The sequence below is a fragment of the Agelaius tricolor genome, unplaced genomic scaffold (genome assembly GCF_023055355.1).
Source record: "Agelaius tricolor isolate 1412-34295 unplaced genomic scaffold, bAgeTri1.0.p SCAF_10, whole genome shotgun sequence".
NCBI lineage: Eukaryota > Metazoa > Chordata > Aves > Passeriformes > Icteridae > Agelaius > Agelaius tricolor.
The window spans coordinates 24,349,870-24,375,297 of NW_027269270.1; the positions used below are offsets into that span (position 1 = coordinate 24,349,870).

The 25,428-nt window shown below is 45.8% G+C and overlaps 1 protein-coding gene across 4 annotated transcripts in view; it reads left to right on the forward strand.

The window, feature by feature from the left end:
- GLI2 (GLI family zinc finger 2) overlaps window positions 1–25,428 on the forward strand; it is a 191,859-nt gene that overhangs the window by 101,571 nt on the left and 64,860 nt on the right. For all 4 annotated transcript variants that reach the window (XM_071435246.1, XM_071435247.1, XM_071435245.1 and 1 more), the window contains exon 3: window positions 24,096–24,201. In XM_071435246.1, coding sequence (XP_071291347.1) covers window positions 24,096–24,201 — 106 coding nt within the window. The remainder of the gene's footprint in view (window positions 1–24,095; window positions 24,202–25,428) is intronic.

Sequence of the window (25,428 nt, forward strand, 5' to 3'; positions counted from 1 at the left end):
TAAAATAAAACTAAGTATTAATGGCAGAATTTGCAAATTATAAATATTTAGGTATAAAGCAGGTACCATTCTCCCTCCTCAGATGCTTGGCTTCTGGTCTGTGCTGCTGTTTGGATTTTCTTTTGAGCCTTGAAAAGAGCATTAATATGTTGCCAGGAAATATTATTTCCAAGGTAAATTAAAAAAAAAAAGAAACGGGCAGAGGATCCCAGCTGGAGCCCTGGGATACGCAGAGGCAGACCCTGCTGGAACCCAGCATCAGGGCAGGAATGTGCTTGTGCTTGAAGGAGAGCAATGGATGAGTGCATCTAAAGTGGGTCTCTGGGGCAGTGAGGAAGACTCAGACTTTCTTCTTAGGTAACATAAAATGGGATTTGTTTTCAAGGTTAAAAAGAAATGTATTTTTTAAAAAATTAGGGATGATAAAAAAACGATGTTTTCCCCTCTGAGGAGAAAAAGCAGTTAGTTTGCTTACCAAGCGACACCTCAGGAGGAAAACACTGCCGCCCTTTCACCACACCACTGCCTGTGTGTCTCCCTGGGACCGAGAGACAAGGCACGTCCTGCCAGCCTCCCCAGGGGCCACAGCCCATCCAAGGAGGGAGCCTGCCCTCTGAGCCTGTCTGGACAGCTGGTATTCATTTATGTTTTACAAGTAAGCCTCTCACTGCAAATAGCTTTTGCAGATCTCTAAGATGTCGGAGCGGCACAGGGAGGGAGGCCTCACTTCCAGCTGCATGGGCCTCACTTCTGCAGCACTGCTCCACAACAGGCCCTGTGTTCCCTCTGTTGGACCCATCCTAGTCTGCTGCCAGCGAGGGGATTTCCACACTAACATGACCAAAGCTCATCCAAATGCATCCAGTTAATTCAGTTGCTTTAATTATTCTTGTAGATTGCTTCTACCATGTCTTTGTAATATCCTGTGACATCTGAGATGGGAGGTGGCAAAGGCAAGAGTTGGTATCCTGGCCTTTTGAGGCCCAGCAGTGGCAGAGAGATAGCCAGGCATTCTAGGTGGACCGTGGTGCATGACAACTGCTCTGCATTTGAGCTAGTGGCACACCGAGGCCATCAGCTCTGCCAAAATATCAGGGATTGAAGCGTAACCTCTTGCTGATGCAGAAGAGCCAGCTCCCAGACCAAAAACTGGAGTGGGGCTGGGAGTTGGGGATTGCAAGAGGCCACCCTTAACACAGAAAATAGCAAAAGGGAAGGATCCCCACTTGCTGCAGGCATTTGGAAATATTCCTCACCTGTTTTCTTCCCCACTGATGGAGATACTGGCAGCTGTATATGAGTTCAGATGTTCAGCTGCACAAAAAACATTGGGGGTAAGGAAGACCTAACTTAAGCAGGCACTGCCATTAATGCCAGGCTGGCCACTTCCCAGCCTCCCCGCTGCTTCCACCTGCTGCCAGGCTGTGTCAGGGAAGGGTATCCATGAAACTTAGCTCAGGAGCAGCAGCAGCTCAGGTCGAGGTCAAGGTCTGTCTGCCTCTGACTCCAGCTTCAAAGGGGCAGGAGCGCTCAGTTGCAGTGCAGGTGTGGAAGCAGCTTCCCGGCGGTGTTCTCCCAGCGTCGCAAATGTTGCAGTTCAAGGACCAGCTGATTTCCAGGTGGCATCACAGGATTTTTCTTCTGTGAATTTGTAGTCATTTTCTGAAATGATACATCCTTTTAGTGTGAGCACCATCCTACAGCAGTGCCACAGATAGGCTTTGAACTGTGCAAGGGAATGCGTTTGATCATCGTCACCTACATCCTCTCTGTGCTACCTGGTGGCTTGCAGGTCTTCCATGGGAAGAGACTGTGAACTAGCAACCTGTAGTGCTGTCTTCATCCCAGCCACAACCTGCTGAACTTCCTTAGTTGCCTGGGGTTTTTTTCTGACTGATGAGCACAGGTTTGCTCACTCTCTGCATTGAGTCTCATTGCAGAGGCAGAGCTTTGCGATGCTGGTCTCCTCTGAGAATCCAGGATGTACTATCTTCTCTGTTGGCTGCTAATGGCATGGAGTCCTATATTCATAGTGATCCAAATGTATAGCTTCGTGGTGGGAGTCCTTTCTGCGTGGTTTACCCCTTCTGTTTGTATTTTGGTTGTAGGGGACTTGCAGTCCTTCCCTCAAACCCATCCTCCAAGGAGCAGTATGTTTTACCTTAGAAACAAGATGCAAACACAGAGTCATGTTCCCTGCGTAGTCAGTAATGCTGGTGACGCTCAGTGCACTGTGAGAAATGCCTGGGGCTGTACAGAGCTGCTTTGTGCAGACCTGAGACCTGCTGGCTGTCCACTTCTTTGAAAATATTATGCATGCGTGATGGTGCATAGGGAAAGTTGAGGAGTTGAAGGAAGGGCAGGAACCAGGTATTTTTGGGCAGGGGCTCGCCACATTTCTGCCAGCTCAGCCCTGACTTTCTCTTTCTCTTGCCTTTTCCTGTCTTGTCTACCTGGGAGCAGCATTGGGGCTGGGAATGCAGACAGGCGCCAGTGGGAATCTGCAGCCCCTCTGAGTTCAACCCACCCAGGCTCTGAGCACGGGTCTCCATGGGTGAGTGATCAGTGCCTTAAACAATCGCACTGCGCTCTCCCGGCATCTCATTACCAGCACAAAACAGTGCGTAATAATAGATATTGCAGAATAGTTCATTCTCCTGGAGGATTTGATCCAAACCTCAATGAAGTTGGTGGAAAGACTCCCATTGATTTCAATAGACTTTATGTCAGGCTGTTAGTGTGCTGTTGTCTGCTTTGCTGTTAACGGCAATACACTTTTCCCAAACTTTTTCATTTAAAAGAAGATCTCAATTTTATAAATTATTTACTTGAATCAAGAAAGTGCCATCCTTTTCAGAGCAACTGTCCCTCTGTCTTTTATTGTGGTGGTGATTGCCAGGAAGATAGCATTTTCGAATATCACCAAGTTTAGCTGTAGTAATGACAACTGATAGTTAGTTGCATTTTTTTATGTTCCAGTAAGTAAAGGTGTGCAGGAGTTTATCCTAACATCATACCATTTCAGGAGCTTGGCAAAACATTTTGTTTGCTTCCTCTTCTGAAAGCACACATGAGGGCTGATATATACACTACAAACACTGTTCTCCTGTGCTTTCACTCCTTGTGGCTGCAGTCTCATTAACATTGCTGCGTGTGAAAGACTCCTAAGACTCTTTTTGTAAACTGAAGGTTTTCTCATCCGATATTTTCATGAGTATCAGGAAAATATTTCAATATAAACTGGTGGAGGAACAGTGAAAGTTGTTATAATTTGTATTACATCTTTTAAAAAAATTAATGCTTTAAAATTCTTATTGTCTCGTGGGATTCCATCACTACACACTACTCTAGGAAAAAATGCTTATGTCTGGCTAACACAATCATGTCCCTTAAAATAAACCATTTTCTTTAGGAAACTAAAATTTAAAGGTAGATGATGTTCCTTTGCTGCTTCTTGGTTTGACCCTGGGGAGGAGGATGTGAGAATACCGTGCCTTAGTGAGCACTTTGGCTCAAGGATCAAAATGCAGGGAGTGAGCCTCAAAAGTGCTGAGGCAGAAACAACGTTGACTGTCATGGAGAGAAGGTATTGGGAGGAATGGTGCACATCTGGTAGGGGGAATGCTTTGGGGTGCCTGAGGGTGGTGGAGATGTGCCTTAGAGCAGTGACCATGTCCCTAGGAGATAGAAAAGGGGTTTGATGAGGAACCTGATGGATGCTGGTATCCTCAGAGCCGGGAAAACCCCTGGGGAAGGAGCTGAAGAGGTGCCCAGGGATGGGAAAGTGGGGCACCTATTGTCATCATGTTCAGGGAGACTGTTTAGAAAGGCCAGAAATTAAGCAAAAGGAAAATATTGAGAAGGACATTCAGAGCTGCCCCAGAGGAAGATGCCTGGGAGAGAACAACCCTAGTGGGTGACTTTACCCCAGCCAGGTGCCATCAATGCAGGTTGTGCAGCTGCTGAGCACAGCCCTGTCCCAAACCCAGAATTTCATGAGCTGTCAAAAACAGAGGAAGAAAGTACCAGGAGGGAAGGTTTCACTGCCTCTGCTACCAGCTGGGCCAAGGAGGAGGGGGTATCAGCACAAGAAGAAATCCTCTTTGATCCCTGCACTGGAGCTTATCCCAGCTCAACAGGGAATATTGGGCTGTGTATAAACTTCAAATTACAGCCATTCTTGCACACGAGTACACAGGTGCCTGGGTGGTGGTTTCTGTCTGCTGGGCAGCCAAGCCTGGGGGACAAGCTGCCCTGAGCACCACTCTCAGCCTGACATGCCAAATCCAAGAAAAACAACACACTTTGCAGCCAAGAAAGAGACAGCTAAATTTGTCTTCAAACTACAAAGATTTGGAGCAGGATCCGTGCAAGGGGAAGCTGGTTCGTCACGGTTCAGATGATTATTCAAAATGCATGAAATTTGCGTGGAATTTCGTTAATCTGCCTTTATAGGAAAATTCCTTTCCCATTTCCTGAGGGCAGGCCTATATTGTTGAAGGCAGCATTCTTCAGCAGGGGGATATCATTTATTATAAAGGATCATGGGTCAAAGTATCTTAACCCAGATCAAGGGCAAGGTCTGTGGGGACTGCCTGGAGCCTTTCGTGATAACTCACAATAAAGAGCCAATTACAGAGCGAGCGGCTGACACCAAACCCACACCGTGGCTGCAGACAGTGAATGCACCTACTTGGGTTGTGCATCTTGGGAAGAGAGAAATTACTGTAGGTTCAAATTCCTGAGCTGGGTGACCATGGCTACCTGACTAATTATGCCTTTTGAGGGAGAGATCCATGTTGCTTAACACTCGCTATATTTTTCTCAGTAGTTTAACCTTGATATCTTTCCTGGGATTAGAGAGTGATGAAAGGTTGAATTATTTGTCTCTGAACTCCCACCACGAGCCGTCTGACTGCATCTGTTCAAGTTCCTGGTTTCTCAATATAGGTGTTGCATGCGATGCTCTGAGGGTGTAAGACACCAAGATTGTATCACTCTAAACTACTTTTATTTGCTTGGGATACATTTTACTATTTGAAAGAGTCAGCAGTTCCAGGAAAAAAGAATAGATATGTGAATGCCAAGTAATTGAAAGAAAATTTAAAAATTAAGGGGTTTGCATACATATGCACAGATTTCAGGCCAGTCTTTTTTAAAGCCAGGCAGGCAGTGGTATTGTTGTTAAGAGATTCTTATAAAACTAAGGTAGCCTTTTTTCTCCTGTTCTTCTGCTGGGCAGTGCTCAGAAGGGAAACCTCTGAAAGATCATTAAATACGAAGGCACATCTCTGGCTCAGGACCCAAGATGGGAAATTGCCTGGGGGGAGGACTCTAGAGTATGATGGCAGGCATCTTCTGGCCCTCTCCCATCTTACTGCTGGAGATGGGACACCATGAGCTTTGTCTGACCTGCTGGAACTGCTTAGAGGTCCTTGGGCACTGCAGGGTATTGCAGCTTCTGGTCAGGAGGTTGGGAGGAGGAGGAGGAGGAGGCTGAATGTACCATCCACTTCTAAGCAGTAAAATCTGCTTATTGTGCTGTTTTGGAAAGCCAAACAAAACTTGTAGAGAGCTGTGTTTCATTCCAGTCTTGTGCATACACTTTGGACGTGTCCAGCTGCTTGGCCAAGGCAGGTGTTTTTGGGTGCAGCCCTGGTGCACAGAGAGCTCTGCAGGGGAGTGAAGGCTGTGGGAGGGTAGAGGTGTGTGGGATGTCTAACGCTGCTCTCAGTGCCAGGCTGTGCTAGGAGGTACTGCAGCCTCTCCCTATGTCATTAAGGCATATCTTTGCCACAGACAGTTATTGGAAAAGGCTTTTTGCAAGGCTGAACTGTAAGCAATAAAACTTGCATTCTGATACAGCCATAGTGCACTTAGGTAATAAAAATAGCCTTGGTGTCAAAAGGTTTCAGTAAATGTGGCTAAAGATATTAGCAGTCACTGCATTTGTCTTTCATTTCTCTGTAGACCCGGGATGAGGTGAGGTGATAAAAATGGTCATTTTGTTTCCACTGGGAGCCAGAGTCACAGAAGTTGACTTAGGATGGGGAGGGATCAGTCCTGATGTTTCTCAAGGCAGATCATCTCTCTGCTCTTCTGCCTCCTTGACAGCTCAAATATGCTTCCAGCTATGATGGTTTAATGTAGAGTGTCCCAGTTTGGGCAGCAGAATTGTCTTTTCCTCTTGACCCAGGGTGGAAGGCTGGAGCACAGGAGAGTGCCTGACAAGGGTGGATGGACACCTGGCCCTGCCTCTCTCACCGCCTCTGCATGACTGGGGTGTGTTGTGTCACTTGAAAGTTCAGGCTGTGAAAAGAGGGATAGCTCTGCTGTGATGGAGATAAGGATATGCACCATCACTTTCCTGAATTGAGAGCTGTTTTCCAAAGCCTGAATCTGCCACCAGTCACAACTGGAGCTCCCTGAGGTCAGTGAAACTGTTTGCAAACTACAGTATTACAGGACATAAGCAAATGTAGCAACACTTGACTTACAAATAACAAATTAATGGTTTCTTAGGACCAGACACTGATAAAAAAAAAAGAAACATATCATGGCTGAAAGTGAACAATTAATTTCCCTTATTTGCCCAGCTGCTAACAGATTTCTTTCATGTGATCACACAGTCATTTGAATCAGAGGAAAATGTATAAACCAGTTTGCCTCCATTTCCCAGTTGTATGTCAATCACATGGCATTTGCCAGGGGAGGTGATGGGAGTACCTGTGATTTGGATTATACTCTAGAAGTCCCTTCTTGGCTGGGAGCTGTAGTTGCAACAGTTTAATAATATTAATTACCACGTGTATGTACTATCAAAGCTGTGTTTGGCAACTCTTTTGGGCTATGGATGTGGTTTGCCCTGATACTAGATGAGATAAAGTCAAGAGAAGATCAGAGAAGAATGAATTCCGAGAAATGGAGAAAACCCAGCAATCTGGAAAATTTTTGTGCCCACAAACGCACTTTCTGGTCAACCAAGTAACTGAAAATCTCATAGGAATGAGTGTCAATAATTAAACATGGCCATAGTGATTTGTGGCCACTAGAGTTCAATTAGCAGTTTAGAAAGGTGGCTGCAATAGCCTGTCATCCCTTTCCTTCACATCACAGCTTCCCTTGCTCTGTTTCTTACACCTCTTCTTTCTATTTAGTAAGTGAACATGTCAGGATAAGTACTACCTGATTCCTGGAGAAATGGAATAGGGCACTGTGAACTCACCAGTGTGGTTAGGTCTGCCGTGACCTCCACCAGTTGTGGCTTTGACAATCCAAGTGATGCCAACACGAGGTTATCTTGGTGCTTTCTTTCCTTCCTCTTCCTTAGCAGCCCCAGCAATGTTTCAAGGTGCTGGTGCCTACCTGGCACTGTTGTTCCCTGTGGAACAAAAGCACTCTTCTTGCAGTGTGATTTCTTTGGCTCCTCAGTCCCTGACCCAGATCCCTTTTCCTTTTGAGCACACACAGGCTGTTTGTTTGCAAGGGAAGAGTTGTGAAATCAGGGTTGGTGCTGGGAAAATGCTCATTTAGGTGTTCAAAGGCATCTGCTGCTGCAGCTTTGCTGCTCAGGATGCTCCCAGGCAGCACGTACCCTGTGTGAGGGACGTATTCATACTGATACCTGTACTTGTGGGTCTGGGTGAAGAAAATATTCCTCAGATTGGGAGCTGGGAAACTGAGCATCCATGAGAGCGCTGACCGCTGCCAGCAAGGTTGCATGGGTGACATGACACGTGAAGACATGAGTGCAGAGATTAAGGCACTACAGCTTCCTCAGCTGTCAGTGCAGCCTCATTCACATGCATTAGAAATTCACTTAAAATTTTCAAGAGGATAAGTGGAAAAGTTGCTCTAAAACGACTCTCAACAAGAGTGTCGCCAGCTCACAGGAGCGCTCATGTAGGCCATGTTTGAATTATCAAACCCAACAGCTAGAGGCAAATGTCAGCTTATCATAACTGCTCTGTAAACAGAAATCATCACGTAAGCTTTTGTCTCAGCCATCACATGCAGGTGACAGCCCAGGAAGCCTATTAGCAAATGCCAACACACCCACCACACCGGGCGAGTTACGTGCCTGGGTTAAACACCACGAGGGGAGCACGGAGCCTCAGCAGGGGAACAGCAATGAGTCACCTCAAGTCAGAGAAGTGCTAAGTGATTTTCTCATGGGAAAAACTGAGAGCTAGCATCACTGGGATTGAAAATGTCTTCTTTTTTTTTTTTTTTTTTTTTCCCTTTAAAGTTTCTTATTGAAAATACCATGCAGGATAAAAGAGGGGCACCGGAAGAGGGTGCGTATACCCGTACCACTCTGGATGGGTGTATTACAGACTGAATTTTTCCAGTGGGAAGATAAATTATAGAAGTAACCTGAGCCAAATGAATACCAGAGCTGGGAGTAAAATTGCAAGAATTACAGTACATACTTCAAAGTAAAGTGCTTGTACTAAAAGCCTGATAGCAGAACCTGTTTCAAAGTTAGAAGTGTGTTGTCAGTAAAACACAGTGTTCACAGATGTTTTGATCTGCCACTACTGCATTTCTGAAGAACTTAATATACCCATTTCTGCTGTTACCCTATTTTGCAGGCCCAGTTCACAAGTGGTTGTGTAGATCCCATCCTGAAATGGCCCAAGGGGCTCCAGGTCAAAGCAAATCTGAGAGTCTTCTCCTGTCAGGATGTCTGTCTGTTTTTCCTGAAGGCACTGAAAATGAGAGAAAAGTTCAGTATGATGCTATAGCCATTGTGGAGTGGCTTTTCAACTCAAAGCCTGTGCTAGTGTTGCTTTCAGCAGATGATGAATGAATAAATTAAACCCTAAATGATATCTGAAGCTGTTTGCCATAGGAAGTTCCCCATCTTGCAGATCTCTCCAGGTATCTTGAAGTTATCAGCACACATCAGCCGGGCTCTGAATTGAAAATGGGGAAACAACTCTGTTTTCTGATTGCTGATAGAGACACATGCTACAGAATTACCCAGCTTGGAAGTGTAATGAGGTCTTTTATGCATGGGGAATTTGGTATCAGTGATAAAGAGAGTAAAAACAAAAAAAGAGGAAAAGGGCAATGCGTTAACTACAAATTAATAAACTCATCCAAATTTATGCAAAATATGAGGTTCCAGAGATCTGGCTCACATTTTTAAGTGTTTGCTTTTTGTGTATCTTTTAAGATTAGATATTTTTTAATAAGAGACGCTCTCCAAAATTGATTGTGGGATGAGGTGGTTGTGGTGATCATTAGGTTTTTTCAGTGCAAATGTATTTTGGTTAACTGTAGCTTAGCCTAAGACTGTTTTAGGCCCCCACATTGTCACTTCTAACCCAAGAGAAAGGGGTTTACACAGATTGCCTTAAATAATAAACTGCACATAAATGAAACAGCACAGTTTTGTGGTTTGATCTGGACAAAGTAATCTGCTTCACTTCCCAGAGTTATGGGATAGATTGACTGGCTGAATTAATATGAGGAGTGATACAGGATATTTGAACTCTTGTCAGTTATTTCATTCTGCTTTTTCCCAGCAGTAAAATGGATTTGTTCTGAAACCTGGAAAAGAAAGAAATAAACTTGGCAGATGTAGCCAGTTTATGATTTATTCTGAGTTTGTAGCCTGATCCAAAAGCCACTGAAGTCTACAGAAATCTTTTGGGGGATTTCAAAAGGAATCTCATCAGACTCTTGATTAATATGCTGGGGAATTGGGGGGCACACGTTTGGGGCCAAGGGAGTCTTGCAGATCTAATCCCTTTTTTTCCAGGGTTTGCATTCTCTTGGTGTACATCCTTTCATGCAAGTCTCTCAGTGTTCCCTGAACCATATGTATTTGGATTAAAAGGTAATATGAGAAGTGCTAAGAAAAGCTGGAGCCAATTCCCATTTTATTGCAGGAAGGCCTTGAAATGATGTGAGGAGGGACAGTGTGTCTGACATCTGGGGCTGTGGGAACGTTGCTTAGTGGCTGCAGTGGACATGGGGGTTTCTTGTCAGTCCTGTTTCTCTTGTGTCCAAACTCCTGTGCTCGTGTGCCAACTGAGAACATTCGTGGGTGGAAAGGAAACGGGGGACGAAGGAGAAGAGGTTTGGATCCTGTGATCTCCTAGCACAAGCCCCACTGCAGGCAGGCAGCTCATCTCAGGGTGGGGGTGGAACAGGGTAACTCCCAAAGTCCTGTGCTCTGGTGCACTTTGGATCTCAGTTTCATGAGGCAGTGTAAGTGTGTGTGACCTTAATCAAGCTGATTAACCTTGCTGAAGCATCTGGAAATGGAGACGAGAAATAATTGTAGCAGAATTTAGCATGCAGCATCTTTTAACTTTGCAGTTATCTGCAGTCTTTTCTGGATGGGAAAATTTCCAGATTTTTGTAGGATGGGAAAGGCCACTATGTATGGAAACTAAACAGGCTTTGCATCTTGATTTATTCCCAGTCTTATTATTGTGTGACAGGATCAGTTATCTCTCAAGGGGTGGTATTAATTAATGTTTACAAAACATTTGCAGTACTTGGGAAAAAATGCATCACAGAACCGTGTTTTTACTTGAGCTATTTATTAGATGGCACCCTAGCTGTGAAATCCCCTCCTTGTAACCACGACCAGGTTTGAGAGTACATTGTGAGCTTTCAGACTGCTTTTGGAAGAGCTTGTCTTTTAAAATCTTATTATATTTTCCTTTTTTTTTTCCCTCCGCTAAAGTGGGAGGGAATCACAGATGATCTTTCACATGATTCTTCCAACACCCAGTCATTCATCAGCAGAGACTTAAAGATAATAAACTTTTTGTTTCAGGCAATTACTTAATCTCGACAAACTCCTGTGTTAAGCAGGGCTATTAACTGAGCAGGCTATAAATCAGCGTGTTGCCAGGTGGGTGAGTCTCCTGAACTGCAATCACTCTTAAGGACCTTCCAGAGACCCCTTACAGTCTTAAGCACCCTCATTACACAAGCAGCATGCTAACAACCAGCACTTTGCATGAGCTGCCCAGAGAATCTGCTGCAAACTGCACTGGGACCATTTTTAATACCGGTCGGAAAATTTTCATACGAAGGCAGGATGATACATGGGAGTTATTAGCCTGCACCAAAACCACAGCTGGGTAAAACAGATAACTTCCTCACCCCTCTCCTCATCAGACCTTCTGCTTAGTTAAGAGCAGCAGGCTGCCTTATGCCTGGTTAAAAGCCATCTCATGCAATATCCTCTCAGTCTTTATCAGCTAGGACTGCTTTGGGGACTGGTGTCCTGAAGCATGAAAGCTCCCAAAACTCTTCTTTGAAGGCTGCCTAGATATTTATCACCTGGGTATAAGTGCAAGAAAGAAAAATACCCAGCCCTGCAATTTTATCACAACTAGTAGAGAGCAGACATCTTTTCTTCCATTTCCAGCAAGAAGTTTGGTCAAAATGCACAGCAGACACTGAAAGGGTTTTTTCCAGGCTCAATCTGTTCAGTTTTACAAATTACATAAACAGACCTTTCATACGAAGGGGAAATTTTTCAAGCCATTGCCTATAGGAACAGTTTGATTTCAATTTGTTTTAATGCCTGGAGGAGCATATGCATAAAGAAAGCAAACTGACTCCTGTGGTTTGGATTAGAGAGGCTCGAAATGCCAGCGCTGAATTTGAAGCACAGCCTTGTCCTGAAAGATTGAGCAAGTCTTTGTGGCATGAGGCAGTACAGGTGTCCCCACCACGGCAGCAGGCAGCCCTGCAGTGGCAGAGACCATTCAGGTAGGTCTGTGCTCAGGGCGGGCTGGCATGCCCTTTCTTGTTGGCATTGGCACCTGAGCTTTCACAGGATTTAGGCATCTGCTTGGGAGTTTTTCTTCTGCAAGACAGCTTTCCAGCTCCTGCAAGTTGTGTTGGCTGGTTGAGCAGACAGCTCGTAGCGTGCTACCTGATGGATTGGGGGAAGTGTATTTAGTTAGCAATGGCCAGTCAGCCCAACTGCTCCATACATGTTGAAGGAGCTGTGCCTAGTAGGACCTGCAAGCTGGGCTGTGAGCATCAGCTGCTGAGGAGGGGTATGTTATCTTTCATTGAGATGTACTCCTGAGTCCAGTCAGCCCTGCAGTCACAGAAAACATCCTGGCCACCATGATAGGGTGTGCTGTGTTGTGGGGACAAGTGGCCAAGGGAGGTCAGGGCTAATGCTTTCAGTGGCAGCCTGGGCTGGAAGTGGCTGCTGAAGAGCAGCCTAAAGGCTTTTGCTTTTTTCTTCACCATTGATCTCATGGAAAACTGGTTCAGGGAGCTGATCCAGCCAAAACCCGTGCAATAAAATTTTAGGTGATTAGTTTTCAACTGGATGAACTCCCTGAGCTGGCTCAGTGTGCGATTGAGTGAGTGCCAGTGGCACCTCAGGGGAGGGGTGTGAATGCATGAAAGGGGGCGTGAAAGCTAAAAGACATCTCCATCTGTAGATCACTCCTAGAAATGTGCCTTGGGATGAAACTCCTCAATGAGGTTTTATTTGCATGAGTGGAAGGTGCATGGTCAGGGCTCTGCTAGATTTGCTGCTCAGATGAGTGTTGTCCAGAAGGTGCTGTGTGATAGCTGATGTGCTCTCCCTCCATCTTCATTTACCTGCCTTGCCCTTTGGTACTCCACCAGTCTTGTGGTTTCCAGTCTGAAGCTGCTCAACTTTCCTGTCCCTCCACATCTCACCACCAGAGATCTTGGGCTTGTTCAGGTTGGATGCAGCTGAGGGCAGCAGTGTTGTCTGGTGCTCCTGCTGCCTCCTGGTCATAAATGCCAGATAGTGCTTTCTCCCATAACACCTCAATCTAATGGCAGTATGCAATTTAGCCTTGTATAATAGGTGATCTGAAGCATTTGCACTTCAGGGAGCCGAGGAAAATTCCTTTGAAAGTTTGGAAGGAAAACTGCTCAGATGTAAACTCAAGCTCCAGGAACACCTGAGCAATAATGACCTATGTGCTCAGGTAACTGTGGACTCAGGCTCTGGTTCTCTGCTCCCCAGAGTCACTACTGCAAGAGGCAAGACTGCTGTCTGGGCCATGTTTGCACAGGCATCAAATGCATTTCTCTCTCCTCTGGATACCCAGAAAAAGAAACCTGTTGAGCCCTTTGGGAACTCTCACAGCCAGATGTTGGGGGACCATGGGAGAAAGGCAAGGGGTATTGGGGAATACTCTGGGCAGTCAGCTGAGGTTCACACACTCCCGTTTCACCAGCTGGCTTGAAGTGAGGTGGGTTCCACAGTGAAATGAGCTTTACTGTGAAACAGGCAAGGTTTGTCATCCATTGGTCTGGTCCCAGAGAAGTCAGGGGCAAATCTCTTTGCCTACTTATTTGAAGTTACTACATCAGTTGGAGGCTCAGGCAGTTTATTCAGTGAATAAACTGAATCCTAGTGGCTCCCCAGGGAGCAGGATGATAACAACTTGTGGAAAATGTCTCTCCTTATAAGTGTTCATAGAAGTTTTTGACAAACTGATTTTTCTCTTCCTGCCCGTCCAGGCAGGCACAAGCTGAACCACCATCTGGTCTGCCCCACCTCCCCGCCCGCCCCTCGCGTGCCGGGATTTCTTCCTTCCTGCTTGGGATTTTTCTTCTTTTTTTTTCTTTTTTTTTTCTTCTTTCCATTCTCCAGCAGCAGCTGTTGGGAGAACAAGCCCCAAGATCCATCTGGTCCTTCGAGCTTATCAGGCTGTGTCTTTTCCCAACAAAGCAGCAGTGGCCATGCTTTCATACAAGAGTTACATCATATAACAGCAACTTGCCTGAAAAGCAAACTGCCTTTTATTTGCTTGTGCTGCCTTTCTCCCTTTAGAATTGCAGCCACAGCCGAACCACAATGTAGCCTCAGATCTGAGTCAGTCTAGAGGGCTGCTTTTCTCTTTCTCTCTTTCTGTTCTTTCTTTTTTTTTACCCTTTTATTTTCTTTCCCTCCTCTACTTTCTGGAAGAGTTGGCACAGCCCTGTGTTATTAGGACATAAGCTAGCTTGTTCTAGTGGAATTTCCTGTCTGATTTTAATTTCCCCCTCTTTTTTTTTTTTTTCTCTCCTCAAAGTGAGACAGAAAAGCTTTTTAATTGCACTGCCGTAGGTTGGCCTTTCGGGATATTATTATTCTTATTAAGTACTTCCTGTTGGGAGGTGGCACATGAGTAGAAATAACAAGGATCTTGGTGCAGTCAGGGCTTGTGGCCTCTTTGTTTGTTAATAACTGTCAGATTGGCAGCATCCTCAAAACACATCTTGGCCTGACAGCCTGGCAATTAAGCGATTTTCAAGACTCTCGGCATTTGCAGCTCACCTGTGGAATTAATAAGCTGCATTAGGCCTTTCCTTTTGGGTTTCTCTTCTGCCATTCAGTGATCATATCACCTCACCCAGCTAATACAAAGCTAGCACTAGTGGGAAAGTCTCACTCTGGAAATGCTCAGCATGGATGTAGGAACTCCAGATCAGGTATGGTGGAGTAGACTGGTACATCCCAGGTGGGATTGGCATCCTGCTGCTTCTCCAGCAGCAATGTGTGAGTGGAGCAGGTTTCCTTTGCAGTGGAAATGTGCAGTGCTGCTGTTTCAGATTTCATTGTGTCGCAAAGAATTCAGTGCTTATTTAGCAGAGAAAGGCAATTTTGATTTCTTTTTAATTTTCCAGGAAGCACAAATGCGTAGCAGTCCCTTTCAAATCTTTTTCAGCAGATATTGTTGAAATAAAGTCAAGGCATTTCAACTTCATCACTTCCATATTCTTGTAGTCTAAAATATAATAGATCTTAAACCATCTTAAACTTTTCTGTGCTGCTTCTTACAGAAGGTGCAGCTACCTCTAAAACATTAACTGATGAAAAAGTGTTCTGGCCTAAAGCTTCTCCCAGCTCCAGCTATTTGGGATTGAAGAAGGTGGCTGGTAGCAGCAAGGCTGATCAAGGGACTTTTCTAATTACTGCTCTTCGAAAAGCCATCAGAGATTTGGTGTTTGGGCACCCCACTGCGGGACTTCCTTGTGCTTGTGGGTTTCCTCCTGGCCGCAGGAGAGCTCTGCTTTCATCTTATTTACTCTTACCAGAGGTATAAAAAAATAATGGTTTGTCCCCCTAAGGCTGCCACTTATCAGTAACCTGAAGACCCCAGGAATTCTTGCAGAATAATAGTTAATATATTGCCTTCATGCACAAATGCTAATCTGTTTGAAAATACTTCTTTAGACCTGAATATATTCATCCCCCCACACCATTTTGAAATTTTTGGAAGTTTTGGGTACAGCCTATTTTGCACAACCAAATCAAGGACTTCTCATGTCAGCAGGCTTCAGAAAATTCATTTTTTCACCAAGAAGTGAAATGCCCCATTTTTGGTCACAGAAGAAGGGTACTGCAAATCCAGCTGCTGCATGGCAGCATGGTGAAGAGATTCCTGTCCCTTCCAGCAGCAGCTGTCCCTGCTCCTTGGGTGGATGAGGCAGGAAAGCCCCTCATGATGAGTTTCAGAGATGTAGATAGCAACGAAGGAATTTCAGGGTTTGATTTTTTAACGACAATTCTGTGTTCTTATGGAAAATGTCAATGAACTCTTCAATTTTTAATCTAAATTTTCCAGTAGAGGGAAAGGCCATTTTTAGCCTCACTGTAATTGCTCCGTCTCTTTTGCCCATGAAAAGATGGACAGTTTTAATGCCCTTACCAAAGGTCAGGCAGTGCATGGGAGAGCGCTGAGTGGAGCTGCCAGGAACTTCAGGATGGGTTAGACATCGAGCTGAACAAGAATATCCTACTTCCATTAGGGCCCGAGTTCATTTAAGTGCGCTGTCTTCTTCTTGGGGGTGGGGAGGAAATTTATGGGCAAATTCCTTCAGTGTTGCCTCGAGTTGGCCACGGGGCTGCGGGGGGAGCTCTGTGATCTAATCTCGCCCCATCCCAGCTGCAAGAGCCAGCTCGCTCGGCAGCCGCCTGCCTGCCCGCCCGCCCGGCCGTCGGACACAGCCCGCGGGCCCGCGGCGCTGCCGCAGCTGGGCCGGGCTGAAACGAGTTCCGGCTGCAGGGCCACCAGAGCCCTGAGCGTGCCTGCCGTGTGCCGGCAGGGCCTGCGCGCTAGGCAGGCCTGGCTAAGGGCATCCCTCAGCATCTTCAAATGAATTTGTTGTTGTTGTTGTTCTTCCACCTGAGCTGAAACAGTAGAATGAATAAACTTTGTAAGAGGATAAGCTCTTCTGGGCCATCCCCAAGAGGATGGATGCATGGTTGTTGTGATTGGGATGACTGAGAGGGGCATCCTGCCGTTTGCAGTGTCTGAGGGAGATGTTTGCTATCTTTCATGTATTTCATAATGGCATTTTATATGCAGTAACCCCAGGAATGGGCTTTATTCTGTGTCAAGTAAGTGTCCACACGTGCATGTGAAGTCTATGTCCCTGCAGGGAGCTGCACAGGGCGCCCAGTGGCCCCTGGTTGTGTCTGTGGTAGTGAGGTGCATGCAGGGGCTCCAGCAGTACTGCAGTGGAGAGACAAGCCTTATCCTCTGCTCCTCCCTGCACCCCAGCTTCTCTGAATGTGAAGTCACACTGACTCTGTCCTGCAGGTGCTTTGAGATGTCAGTACAATAATGCTTTTCAAAGCATTATTTTTTGTGATTTTATAGCTGAAGGGCAATGTGGTTTTCAGTATTTATTGTTTACTTTTCACATATCTGCATCCTAGCAAGGCCCCTTCTCCTTCCAACTCTCCTACAGGGCATTTACCATTACTTGAGCTGTTTGCCCAACAGAAGTTAGTTGTGTGATCTTTATTTCTTACCTGGATGGGATGCTGTACCCAGCCTGCTGTTAAACTAAGCATGTTGTCTTCTCCAACATCCTGACATGCATTGTCTGAAAAACATAGTTTTATAAATCAGGCTACCACCATCTTTCTCCACTAGTTATGTTATAAGAAGAGAAAACTTGTTCTGCATCCCTTTGGGTGGCAACAGCTGGCTGGATGTATTTCAAAGTGGTCTGTAGTGCCTGGGGCAGGAAAGAGATCTCCCCAGGTGAGCTGGTGGGGGCCTGCCTCCTGCTTCTCCTTGCTATAATGTTCCCAGTGGGCCAAAATGAATATTTCCTATTATTCTTCTTGTGTAGTTCCTCTTTTATTTTTGTCAAAGCCATTGAGCAGGTAATAAAACAACAGAATAATTAACCAGTGATAATTGAAGTATGCTGTATGAAAACCAAACTAAATGCTAACAAGCCAAACAAAAGGAAAGTAGGCATGGTGCAGCCCTGTTTATAGGGCTGTCTGCTGGAATCATTATAGACGTTGATATAATAATACTGAGCACTTAATTACCACATCATTTTTAAAGAGCTGTATAAACATTAACCAAACCTCTGAGGTAGGGAGGTATTATTATCTCCATTTTAAAGAAGGGAAATTCTGACAAAGCGAGGTTAGTCAGTAATTTAGTGTTGTGAAGACAGGCAGCTGATGGGGCAGGAGTAGGGGTTGCAGCTCCTTCCACAATTTTGGAGACAGAAAAACAGAGCTGCTGAAGCACCTGGGTTTTTTTTGTGAAATGCATAGTGCTGCCATTCAGAGAAGGGGCACACTTACCCAGACACCTCTCTATGCTTAGAAAATTCTCGGATTGGTGTAATTAGCCATTGCATAAATATCTCTTTTTGAAGGAGGAATATGGTGTATTTCGCAAAGTAGCTAAACAACATTAAAGTCAATCTCTCAAAGGGGGGACTAAGAGGCAGCTACTGTAGCCTTGTATGTCTGTCCCTGCTCCTTCCCTCATTGATCTGAGTGGTGGTTCTGGGAATGGCTGTCCCTGCAAAGCCCTTAACATTCTGCATGGTGGTATATGACTTCATCCGAGGAGAATCCCACGGACGCATCAGCGTGATCTGCTCTGTCATGTTTCTGTGACCCAATTTTCCCTGTTCTTTGTCTCAGACCTTCCCTGACCCCAGGCCTATTATCCCTTCCAATAATTCAGCCAGACCATTATTAATGGTGCATTAACTTTGGCTGCGCTTTCAGTGAAGATGTTTTTCTTGTGCTCATTCATTCGCTCAGCTCACTTAAACAGCTAGATCATTATTCTGGGGACGTCACACAAACACAAAAACATCTCCCTTGCTGACACCTACAGTCCTGCAGCGCTTTGCCAGAGGGGCGGCCATCCAAACACAACAGTGAAACGCCCAGGAGGGACTATCAAAGGGAGTCAAGTAGCCACACACAGACTCAGTGCTCGAGGCTGGGTTTGCCTCCTCTGCTCGCACACTAAGACTGTCCAGGGATGCTCAGAACTCACCAACTCTAGGAGAGCTCTGATGTGAGGAAAATCACCGCAGGAAAGCTAAGGAACAAAGCAGGGGCCTGTCTTTGCTGTTTCACAGCCACTGTGCTTGTTGGATGCCAAGATACACCTCTTTAAATATATACTGTGGATGAGTAAAATTGAGACACTAAAACATGTAACATGAGAAACTAATGCTGCCTAAGATTTCTTTCTCACTTGATGCTTTGGGCTTCCCTGGGAGATTACTGAATGAAGAACACTTCATGTTTGTTGTACCTTAACCTTGTTCTTGAGAAAGAGATTGAGATTTGGACATCAGGGAGAAAATGTGGGCAGCAAGAAGGGCCTTTGCAGATATCTGTTGTTTCACTATTACTTTTTTCAAAGAAGCTGGACCTGGGAGAAAAAAAAAGAAGCAAAAGTTGTTGTAAGTTGCTGTGTCACACCAGGTGGCATCCCACCTTCCCCAGTAAGAGGGATTTGGCCTCTGACAGCACAGCTCAGTTCACCTGTGGAAGTACCGGTGAAATCTCACGAGCATCCTCTGGGACATGCCTTTCCCATTTTTTCTGTCAGTTGCTTGTGCACAGCTGCTAATGACACTGCAGTGACAGGAGAGTGTGAGCTGGTGTCTGGAAAAGTTTTTTGCCCGCTAACACAAATCAATCCAGTACCCCAGGGCTCTGAAGCTTTTTAGAGATAAAGTTGATAAAGTTGCAGTTTCTGCCTGCTCTAATTGAGGTTCATTGGTATCCTGCTCTTGTTTGACTATGTAGACTTGTGCAAGTTATTTTACATTAGCCTGCTTCAGTCCCTCTCAAGTTAAAAAACAGCACTGTTTTTCAAATGCATGTTTTCTTCCCTTCCTAAAGAGAGGTGAAGCTTTGTTACTCTTTGCAAGGGATCTTGTGATCCCTTTATGAATGCTGTGTCCCATGCATCATTGACTCCATAGGAAATCAAACCAAAAGGCATGTCAAGAAATCAGAATTTGTGTTCCCTCTTTTATAAGATACCAGTTTTTATGGGATCTTTTTTGCAAATTTGTTGTGAAAAGCTCAACAGGTACTGAATTATCCAATGATATTTTACATTTTCCTCAACAAATTACTTAAACTGTTGATTGCAAAATATTTGTGCACTATTTCTGATGGCAAAGAAGCCTACTTACAGGCTGGACTGCTTGTTCCCCCAGGAGACTGTGGGACACCCATAGGAAAGCTGTATATTTTTTAGCCCATATGGTGGCCTGTACAACTCACATGTGCTTCAGATAATACAGGGGGAGCCCAGTACATTCTGTGTGGTACCAAGGGTGTGTGTGGGGCTTTTCAGGGTCTCTTCCCAGCCAGTCTTGGCTGCAGCACAGCAGTTGCAAGTGGCAACTTCTTTAAGTCCTTTCCCAAGAGCTTTCTGAATTGTTTTTGTCAAAGCAAACTGCAAATGAAACCCACTTCAGTGCCGTGGGGTCTGATTTCTTTTCTTCTTTTTTTTTTTTTTCTTTTCAGCAAATGTGTGTAAGCTGAAGTATTTGGAATAGAAAAAGCTTGCTAGACCCTTCCTAATTCTCACTTTTGAGCTCAAGAAAGGTGCTGCTATGAGTGATGTCAAAACAGCTCCTTTGCTTGCTATGCAAACCCATATAGGCAGTCTTGTTTCTCTTGAAACACAGACTTATCTGTAGAGATAATCAAAAGCCTGCATCATCCTCAAGTAAGGGCTGTTTGTGATGCCTACCTCCCTGATTCCTGGGATTTTCAGCAAACGGACATCCCCTTTAAACCTGCATTTCTGCCTCCTATCTTTTCTCTTTGAAGCCAGAGAGTTGGCTGGCCTTTGAATAGACAAGGATGAGAACACAGCAGTGGGAGGTCCGTGTCTTGCTCATAAACCTTGGCCAGAAAATCGGCTCCGACAAGTGGGGACAGGTAGCAGCATCTTCCCCCTTATCAAATGGCACGGTGGAGCAGACACATTCCTGCAGGAGCCCGGTGGGGTGGAAGGTGGGGCCTCCTGAATGTGCCTTGTGCTCTGCTTCACCAACTTGGTGTAGAACTGTGTTGTTTCTGTGCAAAACACCTTGTTCTCTCATTGTCCCTGCCCCTTGCGTGCTGCTTTTGATGTGTTCTTTGGCTTTCTCTTCTTTCAGCAGAACCTGGAGAAAATGTTTATCTGTGGTTGCAGTGCTTGGGGACTTTTGGAGGTGCTATGTCATGCCTTTGCACCTCAGACTATTGTATTGCATGGCTTGGTACAGCCCAACCTTTTCCTGGGGAAAAGCTTTCCCCGGGCCTCCTACAAAAATTTCCCTCCCTCTTGTGTAAAGCAATCATCATTAGCTCTAATTGGGCAGCTTTGGGGTTAAATCTACAAAGATTGCTTGGGTTTGGTAAATCCTCTGCCACTGCAAAGCAGATAATGCTAAACAAAAGATTGCCTTGATTAGATTAAAGTTGGCAAATTCATTGCCCTAATCATCATATTGCCCTTCCCGTGGCTATTCAGGAATACATCACCGTAACTTACTTGAAGTAATTGAATATAATTGTCTTTTTAACTCGTATGTGTAAAACATCCATCTTTGTTAACAGCATGTGTTGCTGTCCTGCTGCCAGCTCACAGTCCTCTTCTGGAGGGGTGGGAACAAGAAGCAGAGCCAGGCTGACGTTTATGAATTGGTAGTTGATTGCCTATAAAACCATTCATTATTTCTGACCAAGCACCTGGAAGAGAATAAAAATGAACAGCACCAGCCACTGGGGCCCGTAGGCTTGGCTGGTGCTCCCAGGCAGGGAAGCAGAGGGGAAGTCATGAAGGGGAATGTTGCAAAGGGATGTCAAAAAAACCCAACCCTTTCCCTTGCCCTTAGTGGCAGCAAAGCACAGGGCACATGGTGGGGTTACAATTGGGAGTGTGAAGCAGATACCCAAGGCAGAGGCATTGCTGAGCTTCCCATGGGCAAAATAGGTTGAAATGCTAAAAACAAACCAAGAGTACAGTGGGAAGGAGGGAAGTTCATGGAAATTTTTTCTCCCATTAATAATCTGAGGTGTGAGGAGGGAGAAATTCTCTTCAGATGTCAATTTTATACCAACAGATAGCTAGGAAAGGAGGCCAGGCAGCAAACAGCCCGTGTTTCTATTTCCCAGCTCTCCTGAGTGACAAGGAGAGACTCTTTTAGCACAGAAATTTCCAGTATTATCTCAGCAATCAATCATGTAGAAATGCATAGGTACAAAATAAAACATAGCTGGCCTGGCTTTTAAGAGATTCAGTTTGACCTGTTTTTAGTAGTTTTATCATTATTAATAAATTAAATTGCCCTAGGGGACAGGCCAAAGGATTAGAGTGACTCCACATCATTAAAACTCAGCGGCGATGTCCAATACAGTTTCAGCCCAGGTCAGCTCTCACTTTCCTGCACTCTAGGGGATTAACTCAGCCCCAGACCTGTCCATTAGAGGCACAGTGACCATCCTATTTTGGAAGGTTGCTAATCTTCACCTGTAGGGATGCCACCAGCAGCACTTGGGTTGATCCCAGGACCACAGAAGTTTTCTTGCTTCTTTTGGTTTATTTGCATAAATATGGGGTAGGCACTGCAGGAAGCCCAGCCTAGGGGCTCAGGCTGGAAGAGATGTTTGTGTTGTTTGCCACTGGATGTCTGTGCAGGGACAGTTGATATTGTGACCATGCTTTGTATGTGATGATGTAAAAGCTCAACTCCCTCTGGTCCCCACAGCAGCCGTAGGTTGTGGCAGGGAACAGCAGTGTCCCTAGGGAGGAGGACAGCAGCTGTAGGTGTCTGCCAGCCTAGGTTGGAGTCGGAGCTGAGCATGGTTTGGGGAGACCAGAGGTTTTACTGTGCTGTATGAGCAGGGGATAGGGTGTGACAGCTAAACTCTCATGTATTTTTGATCTGGAAAAACACGGCTTGCCTCTTAAAATGAAGAATTCCTACAAGTGCCCTTATGTAACAGATCGTCCCTACTCAGGACACTTAAAGGGTGAATCTTCCTCCTGCAGAAGCAAATCCTGAAGGATCCAAGTTCATTCTCTCCCTGAGCTGCTTTTGGGAGAGGAGGGGAGGGGGGCAGAAGCGGGGGAGGTGGTTAACAGTTACTCTACTGTGTCCTGACATTAGGCAAACTGCAAAAATGCTCCCACTGTATCAGGTAGTGTGAGGTGCCAGCCCTTTGCTGGAGCACGGAGAGCAAGTCTGCTGCAGAGCCCTAAATACTTTCCACCCCGACTACCTTAGCTTAACGCCTTTCAGCAGAGTTGGCAGGAGGGTTGTTTTTGTGTAGTCTCTCACCTCTCCCAGCAGCCTGGCTGACGCGCCTGTGCCGCACTGTGCTCAGGGATTGAGCGTTGCAATGGGAGTAGGAGCCGCAGATCCTCTCGCTGATATGCCGGGAAAGACGTATATGAGGATTACACGCAGGCTTTGCGCGAGGGACCCACGCGGAGCGCAGCCCCACCAGACACAGTCGGCGTAGCGCTGGTGCAGCTGGAGTCACAGATGCAAAAGGCTGAATTTTAAGTCTTTTGTAGAAAAAGAGTTTGGCATTTCTGAAGTTTGCTGAGCAACAGCAAGAGACTTGGCCCAAGCCTTGACACTTTGGTTTTGGATGGTGCTTCCCCAGTCTCCAGAGAGATGGTACCTGTCGCGGAGGCAAGTTACGGTGAAATACCGAGCGCAGGCTGGGTTTTGAATTGCTCACTTAGGAGGTTGGATTTGTTTTATTTTTGGTCTCCAGCTAGACAGAAAGGCCAAGAAGCCAGAGAAAGAATGGTAAAACCTGCAACAATATGAAGTAATCTTTAATGAAGAACTTCTGACTGTTTGTAAAGGCAGAGCAAGACCAGCCTTTTATCTTTAAACTGGTCGCTGCCACGGATGTAGAAAGGGGCATCTTTAGAGACGCGGAGCCCTGTCGGAGGGCAATTGTACAGGATCGCTATTGCGGTTGTGCGGTATCGCTGTCGAGACTCTGCTAATTCTATTTCTTTCTCTTGCTTCTGTAATTTTAGCAGGAAAGGCCCAGGCGGCCAGGCAGTATTGTTGGGGGTGGTGAGGAGAAATAACCTGATGAATTTTCCATCAGCTCAACTCACTCAAATATTCTCGCCGTTAACTTTTGGGGTCAATAATAAATATTAAAACCTGTAGATTTAATAAGTCAATGTAGGTGTTCACTGCCTTTTGAGACCACTTTATCTTTCCATCAAAGATGAAACAAGCTTCTCAAATGAATAAAAAATAGGGCCTCAAGTGATTACAAGTGAGAGCAATTTGAGCTCCTCTCTCAGAACCTGGCAGTAGGCACTTCTGAGCCCCTTCTGACTGCCTAGACATTCTGCTTTAGCGCTGCTCTTGCTGTTATATTTTTAGGTAAATATTTCCAACTTGTGTGTACAGACCTTCAGGAACAGTGTTTGCTGCCACTCCAGGCTTGAGGGACGATGCAGGTCTGGATCCCACCAGGCTCTGTTGAGGCTGATTTGCGTTGCAAGTCTAGTTTTCCTTGGTGCTTGCTATAATCTCCTCAAGTTCAAAGAGCGCTTAGCTGCTTGTCTTTGTCAAAAACCCTGTTGGAGATCTTTTATGTCGAAGATGTAGGATTTTTCCGCATGACTTTGATTATTTATTCATTCCACTTCTCTGGTGTATGATAGCGCTGATATCATGAAGACCCCTTGTCTTGCACTGCTCTTGCTCTGAAATTCATGGAGATTTAGTGCCTTTGAAATTGTTTTAAAAGGGAAGGAAAAGTTTTTGAAGTCCCTTTTTTTTTCTTCTATTCCCCATAACAGTGCCGCAGCACATTTTTCCGGCCTTCCACGCTCCTTTGCCAATTGACATGCGCCACCAGGAAGGACGATACCATTACGAACCTCACTCTATCCACGCTATCCACGGGTAAGTCTTACACCTCCACTCCCGTGCCTCACTAAAATGTCAGCCACCTGCAGTATTCCAAATCCCACTGCTAAAGTCCCTGGGACTCACGGCCCTTCTGGCAGGCTGGCCCTACTGGCCACCCTCCACCTCATTGTCCCCATCAGTGACAATACTGACCTGCCCGGCAGGAGGGCTTTACAGCTCTGTTAAGCTGACAGAAGTGCCCTATAGCAGCAGGATGGGAGTATAGGGCTCCTTTGTCATTATCCAGCTCAGCTCCAGGGAACAGGCTTGACTTGTTTTTTGCACCCGCTGTGTTTCTTGCATTGTGCCTTGCCTGGGTCATTTCTGCCACCATCTTGGCAAAGACCCAGCGCTGCTCCCTCTCTCTGGAGACCTTGTGTACCATTCCTCCCTGCCTGCCAGTTGTGGGGATGGTGGCAAAAGGCTGCTGGGAATGCCGTAATTCAGTTTGATTTCACTGGACAACAGCCTGAATGGGCTGGTAGCATTTTCTAAAAGCAGTCATAAGTCAGGTTCTCATGGGGGTGTCCATGTCCACCCTGGAAGGGTAGGACTCTGAGTTTTGCTGGTGACCTTCTCATGAAAGCCTCCTCTCCCTGAAGCAGCTGATGGGCAGTGAGCACAGAGACTGGTCAGGGGCTACACCCTGAGAGGGGGGGTCATGGTTAATCTCTTCATCCAGGGACATTACAGCTCAATAGTTCTTGATGACATGAAGGAGATGTTTACAGAGAGATCTGTTTTCACCTCCTGTGAATTTTGATCAGGGCAAGGAAAATGGAGCCAGCAGGGATCTGAGCAGTGATTCTAGTTATAGTGGGGCTGGAAGTGTTTCTTCTAATCCCTGACATGCACCTTTCCCATGAGAGGTGAGGAGCAGTGTGATGGGGCTGGCAGTCCCACGGCCATCCCAAAATCCTTCAACGTGCAGCTGTAACACAGGGCTCAGACACTGGCTGAGGGACAGGTCCCAGACCACTGGCTGTAGGGGAACCACTGAGGGCCAGAATAATTTTTCAAAAACAAGGAAAGAACAGCTAGGGCTCATCATTTAAAAAACTCTCATTTGATCTCCTGGAGTCCTGTTGCAGCCTTGGCCAGGGGCTGTGCTCACCCAGGTTTGCTGGAGCTGTTAGTGGAGCTGTGCTGCTTCTGGATAGGTGTGAGCAGGGGAACAGACCCTGGGAAGCAAGTAATGCAGACAGCAGCAGCCAGATCTGT